Raw genomic sequence first — 8,422 nt, 5'->3', positions numbered from 1 at the left:
GAAAATGTAGCTGGAAGCAAGAGGCGGCCAAGAACACCCAAGAAAAAGGTCCAGTCCTTAGAAGACCTGGTTGGCCTCAAAGAGCTTTTCCAAACACCAAGCCACACAGATAAGCCAATGGCTGGTGACCAAACCACCAAAGCACCCTGCCAATCTCCACTACCAGGACCAGGCAACACGCCAGCAAGTAAAAAGAGGCGGCTCGAGACCCCTCCCCAGAAAGTGGGCCTGGAGGAAGAGCCCCCAGCTCTCGGGAAGTCCACCCAGATGCCAGGGGAAAGCCCACACGAACACACAGAATCAGGAGGCAAGGATAAAGACATTAAATTGTTTAACAAAACTCCAGAGCAGAAACTGAAACCTGCAGACAACGTAACTGGAAGCAAGAGGCGGCCAAGAACACCCCAAAAAAAGGTCCAGTCCCTAGAGGACCTGGTTGGCCTCAAAGAGCTTTTCCAAACCCCAGAGCAAACCAAGAAAACAACAGCTGTTGTCAAAACCACAGTAGTGCCCTGCAAATCTCCGCTAGCAGAAACAGTCAACATACCAACCCACATGAAGACACGGCTCAAGGTAGCTCTGGGGAAGGTCACCATAGAGAATGAGCTCTCAGCTGTCACGAAGCCCACCCACAGGCCAGAGGAAGCCACACGCACACACAGAGAACCAGTAGGGGAAGATGAAGACATCAGATTGTTCAAGGAAACTCCAAAGCAGAAACTGAAACCTGAAGAAGATGTAACTGGAAACAAGAGGAAGCCAAGAACACCCAAGAAAAAGGTCCAGTCCCTAGAAGACCTGGTTGGTCTCAAAGAGCTTTTCCAAACCCCAGACCCAGGGACTGGTGACCAAACCACCAAAGTTCCCTATAAATCTCCACGAGCAGAACCAGTCAACACGCCAGCAAATGGAAAGAGGTGGCTCGAGACCCCTCCCCAGAAAGTGGACCTGGAGGAAGAGCCCTCAGCTCTCGGGAAGCCCACCCGGATGCCAGGGGAAAGCCCACACGAACACAGAGAACCTGGAGGTAAGGATGAAGACATCAACTTGTTTAAGGAAACCCTAAAGCGGAAACTGAACCCTACAGAAAATGTAACTGGAAGCAAAAAGCAGCCAAGAACACCCAGGGGGAACATCCAGTCTGTAGAAGACCTGGTTGGCCTCAAAGAGCTTTTCCAAACACCAAACCACACAGATAAGCCAATGACTGGTGACCAAACCACCAAAGCACCCTGCCAATCTCCACTAGCAGGACCAGGCAACAAGCCAACCAATAGAAGGAGGCGGCTCAAGACCCCTCCCCAGAAAGTGGACCTGGAAGAAGAACCCTCAGCTCTCAGGAAGCCCACCCAGCTGCCAGGGGAAAGCCCACATGAACACAGAGAACCTGTAGGTGGTGATGCAGACATCGGATTGTTCAAGGAAACCCCAAAGCCGAAACTGGAGCCTGTGAGAAATGTATCTAGAAGCAAGAGGCGGCCAAGAACACCCAAGAAAAAGGTCCAGTCCTTAGAAGACCTGGCTGGTCTCAAAGAGCTTTTGCAAACCACAGACCCAGTGACTGGTGACCGAACCACCAAAGCACCCTTCCAATCTCCGCTTGCAGGACCAGGCAACAAGCCTACCAAGAGAAGGAGGCGGCTCAAGACCCCTCCCCAGAAAGCTGATCTTAAGGAAGAGCCCTCAGCTCTCAGGCAGCCCACCCAAACGCCAGAGGAAAGCACTCACTCGCTCAGAGAATCAGGAGGTGATGATAAAGACGTTAAATTGTTTAATAGAACTGCAAAGCAGAAACTGGGTCCCACAGAAAACGTAACGGGCAGGAAAAATCGGCCAAGAGCGCCGAACCCCAACCAACCCTTGGAAGACCTGGCCGGTTTCAGAGAGTCCTTCACGAGGCCAGATCACACCAAGCAACGGGGTGATGCTGGTAGCATCCAGGGAGCTCCAAAGCAAACACCAGACGGAGGGAAACCTGTGAAACCCCTAGCAAGAGTCCGTAGGGCCCCTCGAGGAAAGCCCGTGGAAGATCTGGTGGGCCACCGAGACCCTGTAAAAACTCGGAGTGAAAGCAGCGTTTCCCCGTCCCCAAAGAGAAAACGAGGAAACGAGGGAGGTGGCCCAGGAACAAAGAGGCTGCGCTCTGTGACACCTGCCCAGGCCACTGCCGAAGAGAAGCCTCCCCTGAAGAAAAGAAGGGGGGCCCCCAGAGAAGGACGTGACCCCCCTGAGCCCCTGACCGCGAAGAGAAAGCTAAGGATTGTAGCAGAAAGGATGGACGTCCCGGAGGACCTGACCAGCGGCAAGAGGGAAAGCAGGACAGAGGGGCGAGAAGTAGGAAGGACGACGGCCTCTCCACAACAGGTGATGGCAGATGTCATTTAGTCGCTGTATGCCATCTGGGATGGTGTTCTCCATTCGAGGCTCTTATCCGGTATAAACCGTTCATAGCTTGAATCTATATGCGAATATCTTCTCCCAAAGGGGTCTGCATTCAGCACAGTGAATAACTGCAGACAAGTTAAAGAATCCTTTGGGGATTTATAGAGAGAATAGACTTCGTGTGGGAAAATAACAGGTCAAAATTCTTATGACCAGTTTTGACAAGAGTTTCTCAGGAACTGAGTGAGTTATGGTCATCTGCAGAGGTGCGAAAGGTGTCGAGGAAAGGTAGGAGCTCGGTCCTGTGTTGTCCCAGAGCCCATAAGCAGGAGCGCTGGGTGGGCGGGGGATCAGGGTCAGTCTTTACGCGGTTAGAACAATCTGCGTGGCCGTCCGGGTCCCGAGGAGAGCCCACCTGTCAGGGTTGTGAGGCAGAGAGTTACTCCTGCATGGACAGTACTTTGTACGTTCCGTTCCAGAAACCCTGACTCTCCTGTCCTGCTTGAGCAAATGATTGCGAAAGGCTTAGGAATTCATTTACTGCCTGGAAAGGGGGCATTTTTCTAGAATGCCCACGTAATGCTTGTTGTAATCGAATTTGCCATATATGACACTCAGGTGTTGTGAAGGAAATTGAGCCTGGAAATTCATGGTTTGTCAGTAGAGAGGATTTTTCACCCTGGAATGAAGCGATTGCTGGCCTCTTAAAACAAACGTGAAGTTTTCACATGATTTTTTTGGAAATTCCCTTTGATTGTTTTCTTCTCCGTGTTGAAGTGTGAGGTTTGTATTACTCATGATTGGCGTGTGGCGGCTGTCTTGCTATTTTTAGGCGATGTCTCTCCGCTCGAGACGGCCAAATAAAACCAAGCTCGAAGAGCAAAGGCCCGAGCCTGTTAAAGCAGCAGCAGAGAAAGTGAAGACAGACAGAAATGACAAGAAGCCCCGGAAGACCTCCCAACAGACGAAGCCACAAAGCCCTGAAGGCAGAGCCAAGAGTTCTACACCTGCGGGCCGAGTCCGTGCAAGCAGAATGTGTCTACGGTCTACAAGACCGAGGAAGGTGCCCTTGCCTGACGTGGCAGAGGAGAAGCAAAGGGAGAAAGGTGTGGGTGTCCACGTGAAGAATCAGGAGGAAGAAGTAACACAACGTTCAGACGCCATGTCTTTGAGATCCAGAAAAGTTAAGATCCCTCCTGGAGGAAATGCTTTGGAGAGTGAATCCCAACAGCGAGTAACTCGGAGTGCCAAGAGATGTGCTGGAAATGTAAAAAAGGTACGTAACTCACTGGTCTTCTTTCCTTTTTTCTTTTTCTTTTATTTTGAGAGAGAAGGAGCGAGAATGCCAAGCAGGCTTCGAGCTGTCAGTGCAGAGCCCCACACGGGACTTGAACTCACGAACCGTGAGATCATGATTTGAACCCAAATCAAGAGCTGGACGCTTAACCGACTGAGCCACCAGGAGCCCCTGTTTTCCTATTTTCACGAGCAGAGGATGTTTCAATCCGATCTTGCCCCATGTTCAAAAACAAACAAACATTACATATAACTTGCTGCCAGGTCCCAGTTACACTAGTGTGGGAAGCATGAGTGTGAACCACGTATTTTGTCGTCGTAGCTGTGTTTAGGGGATTCCACTTCAGATAGAAAACTGACATGAAGATCCCATTCAGGAAGAGGAAGCACTTACTGAAGCAGAAGGGTGGTCCTGTCTGGATCTCCTGGGATTTGCTTTGGAAAGCTAGACCGGGTGAAAGTCAAGAGTGTCCATAAGACGAGTGGTACCACGTGCTTGCTAACGTGGCATCACGTTCAGGAGCCCACGAGCCGTCTGTCATTTGGATAAATCCACGGTGCGTGGTTAAATTCAGTCGGTGTTCTTCTGGGGAATACTTGATGTTGTTAGTTTAAAAGTAGGGAGGGGGTTCAGTAGCTCCCTGTTTGCGAGTGGTGTAAATTTCTTAGCGTGCGGTTGGAGATCTCCAGAGGCCAGTGCCGTGGCCGCCCCTCTGATGTGCGTGTGCGAACTTACAGCTTGACCGGCTGGTCTGATTCAGTGCGAGCGGCGAAGGCAGAAGGAGTCTGTTCACCGCGTGTTGGAATGGTGGTGACGGTGCCCGCGTACGGCCCCGCCCAGGACGTCACTGGGTGCCCCCGCCATCCTTTGAGCCGTGAGGGAAGAGGGACAGAGCGGGTGTGTGTGGTCAGCAGAAACCGAATGTATCGCCCCCAGCCCCTGATTAGCTGGTAGAGAGCCCATTCTACTGTCCTCTGCGGTGTGGGTGTCCACCATGACACTTTGCCGATACTCCGGTCATCGGACGGCCATCTGCGCTGGAGTAAGGTGATACCTTCAGTCATCGTTCAAGGGGTTCAGGGCGCGTGCATTCAAACTGAGCCTTTGGCTTTTTTAATTCTTGCCTTTTGTTCTCCTGACCCTTACCTCCCTTCAGGTATTAAAGACCACTTGGTAAGGGGGACCCCTGGGTGGCTCAGTCCGTTAAGCGGCCCGACTGTTGGTTTCAGCTCAGGTCATGATCTCACGGTTTGTAGGTTCGAGCCCTAAATCGGGCTCCACGCTGACGGTGCGGAGCCTGCTTGGGATTCTCTCTCTCTCTGTTTCTCTGCCCCTCCCCTGCTTGTGTTCTCTCTCTCAAAATAAATACACTTAATAAATAAATATCACTTGGTAAAGTCACTGGTGGGGGTCTGCTTCCGAAGTATCCTCAACATGACATACTTTTTCTGAGGGGCTGTTGGGCTGGGGGACAGCGTAAAGTAGGAGCAGACACCCGACTTGGTTCTGAAAAGGCAGATCGTCCTTTGTTTTATCTCGCTGTCCAGAGGGATGAGCCTCCTCTTGGCTCCTTCTGGAGCACACACAGTGGGCGGTCTCCGGTCACACGCGCTGAGTGTGGAGAGATTATGCACCTCACACCAGAGATGAGTTAGAAAACCCAAAAGATTTTGTCCTGTTGATAAATTTGAATTCACTTTTTTGAGTGGCTTTTTTTTTTCTTAAGTTTATTTATTCATTTATTTCGAGAGAGAGAGAGAGAGCACGCAGGCAGGGAGGGGCAGAGAGAGAGCGAGAGAGAGAATCCCAAGCAGGCTCCACGCTGTCAGCACAGAGCCCAACAGAGCTTCCTGTTTAAATCTAAAAAACCAAATAGTAAAAACATTTTAAAGGACAAAAGCAACGTTCACGGGTTACCTCCTAAAACTCATTTCCAACCTTAAAATTAATTTCCTAGAACTCCAGGCGTGCATCACACCTAATCAGGCTTTGGGATTTTGCAGAGTGGGGTTGGTTACAAAAATTGTTCTCTTCAATTACTTAAGAGTTCTATTTTTTCTTTCCAAACAGGATGAGGACAATGCGTGCATCAAGAAAATAAGAACCAGAAGTCGTCGGGACAATGAAGATGTTTAGCTAAGACGTTTAAAAGGGGTGGGGGGAAGCGATACATTCCATTTAGTGATATGTTTTAGTAGCATATTTGGGTCAATTTAAAAGGGAGTTGTGTAAATAATGTTATTCGGGTGTTTAAGAAATCTTAGAATTTTCTATCTCCAGATGGCTTATTCACAGAGGCCTCGTGGAGGTCATGGAGAAGACTATCCACCATCACTCACAGAGTGATAAAAACGTAAACCTTGGGTTGGGGCGGGTGGGGGGCTTGGGACCTAGAAATGGCTTTCAACTTGGCAAAACGAGGCCCTGAAGTTTATGACCCGTCCGTCCTTGTCAGCTGTGTATGCCAGCACGTGCCGCACGGCTCTGCAAATGCTTCGCGTGGTCTGGGTCCCACATCAGAATGTGAAAGCAGGGGCTTCTGTCTCTGTGTCCCCAACACTGGGCAGGCACTCAGGAAACGTTAGGGAATGGGCAGATTCGAATGGATTAATGAGACGTGTCAGATATTTCTTTACAATGGGGGAGGCTTTTGGCCCCGCTCGCCACGGCTCTTGGCCAGCTGCACAGGACAGCCCTCTCCTCGGTGTCCCCAGCACTGGAGGGAATACAAGTGTGACCTGGAGGAAGCTGGTGGCCCCACCTTCAAGACGGAAGGGGTCACTGAATTTAAGGACCGACTGGGAGGGGGCCTGCCTTCTTCGCTTGAAGAATATTCGTCTCACCTGGGACTGCTCACATCTGAGAAGGCCTCCACCCCGAGCCTCAGGGCCGTCGGCCAGGGCGCCCTTCGTCCCTGAACAGTGCGGCCTCTTCCGGCTACTCGTGCTTTCTGTCCCGTCTTTTCCCTTTTCCCAACCTTCTGGATCTGCGCCTGCCTGTGCCTTCTCAGACCGCACCTGTCGGCCTGCCTTAGGGCCCCGCACGCCACCTTGTCCAGAAAACAACACAAACCCTCCTCCTAAGGAACGGCCGTGATTCCCGGGCTGTCCTCAGACCCAGGCCGCTGGGCATTTCCACCTTCTCGTGTTCTACTTTGTCTCTTTCCTCTTTCTGTGTCCCCTAAGTTAGAAGGTAGCACATCCTCCCTCCGGTCACCTGTCTGAGTCTTCCCCACTCGTCCAGCCGTGTCGAGGCGAGGATGGGACACAAGACAGGGTAGCTGTCCCCCACGGCGTCCCTGTCTGTCCATTCTTCTGTCATTGTGTCTGGCGTGGAGCCAGGTTCACATAATAAAAAATGTTTGCTGAATGAATGCATGAATCTAGGCGTGTCTCTGGGTCACTGGGAGTTGTCTTTGCCGTTGTGGCTGCCATAAGAACACTCTGAACAGTGTTGTCTAAAATCGCACGGAAGAGTGACAGCTTGGGGAGGGCGGTAGGTTGGAGCGGGGGTGGGGGGACATCCGAGAGTCCACAGACCAGGTGATGGTTGAACTGGGCCAGAAAGGGGTGGAATCTCGGGGAGCAGAAGAAGGGAGAGTAGTTTAGGAAGGGCAGCTCTTTTTTTTTTTAGAAAAGGCACTTTTTTTTGAAGGTGCGAGTCATAAATGTGTCATTTAGATAGCGAAACACAAGGAAATGTAAAATAATAGGATTTTCCTATGATTAAGTTGTTCTGCCGACACTTCAGATTTCGTAGTAATTATGAACCTCGCACGTAGAAAAATTTCAATTAGCCATATGCCTGGGGAATGGAATATACTGGTTAATTAAAAACCCCTTTAGGGTTCAATTCTAACCAAAAATCTCACTGCAATATATCAGATTTCCTCACCTTCGTAAGGGTACAGTATTTTAAGAGCACAGTAAGGGTGGTTTTCATTTTACCGTAAATGCTGCGTTAGAAAAGCTCATTCAAACAAGTGTTTGATTAAACATGTCCGCAGGACACAGGTTTCGCTTAGCATTTAAGCATCAGACAAACATTAACCAGCTAGGCCAACTCTGTTTGAAAACAGGGTTGCAAGAAATAAATACCTACTTGCTGTGTGGTTTGGTGACTTCTCTGGGCCTCGGATTCCAAATGAGTAACATCCATCTGACAGAAAGTTCTCGAACAGAAAGTACTTTTTTTTTTTTTTTTTTTTTGCCTCCAAGCTTCTGCGTGATCTGCCTGCCAATCTCTCTTTGCCTTTCTTTTAGGTTTTTAAATTTATTTTGAGAGAGACAGAGCACAGGCAGAGGAGGGCTGGGTTGGGGGGGCGGGGAGAGAATCTCAAGCAGACTCCACACTGTCAGCGTGGAGCCCGATAGGAGGCTTGAGCTCACGAACTGTGATGTGACCTGAGCTGAAATCCATCAGGTGCTTGGGGCACCTGGGTGGCTCAGTCAGGCATCGGACTTCAGCTGCTTCAGATTCTGGGTCTCTCTCTCTCTGCCCCACCCCTGCTGTCTCTCTTTCAAAATAAATACACAATAATAAAAAAAAAAGTCGGACGCTTAACCGACTGAACCTCCCAGGTACGCCGCTCTTTGACCTCCTTTACTCGAGTTTTGTACCAGCCAGCTTTTGACTTCCTTAGGCAAGACCCTTCCACACATACACCCTCCTACACACACTCCTACAACCATATGCTACACGTGCATGTACACACACACACACACACCACTTGTCCCCACCTCC

At 50.2% G+C, this 8,422-nt stretch overlaps 1 protein-coding gene across 1 annotated transcript in view; it reads left to right on the top strand.

The window, feature by feature from the left end:
- Positions 1–7,052, top strand: part of MKI67 (marker of proliferation Ki-67) — a 26,573-nt gene extending 19,521 nt beyond the window's left edge. The window contains 4 exon segments of the mRNA XM_049645894.1: position 1; positions 3–2,364; positions 3,215–3,658; positions 5,750–7,052. The exon segment at position 1 is cut by the window's left edge and continues 1,461 nt beyond it. Coding sequence (XP_049501851.1) covers position 1; positions 3–2,364; positions 3,215–3,658; positions 5,750–5,815 — 2,873 coding nt within the window. The 3' untranslated portion in view covers positions 5,816–7,052.
- Positions 7,053–8,422: the final 1,370 nt, after the last annotated feature.

The sequence above is a fragment of the Panthera uncia genome, chromosome D2 (genome assembly GCF_023721935.1).
Source record: "Panthera uncia isolate 11264 chromosome D2, Puncia_PCG_1.0, whole genome shotgun sequence".
Classification (NCBI taxonomy): domain Eukaryota; kingdom Metazoa; phylum Chordata; class Mammalia; order Carnivora; family Felidae; genus Panthera; species Panthera uncia.
Note: the sequence above shows the minus strand (reverse complement) of the source record. Positions and strands in the feature narration are given on the sequence as shown.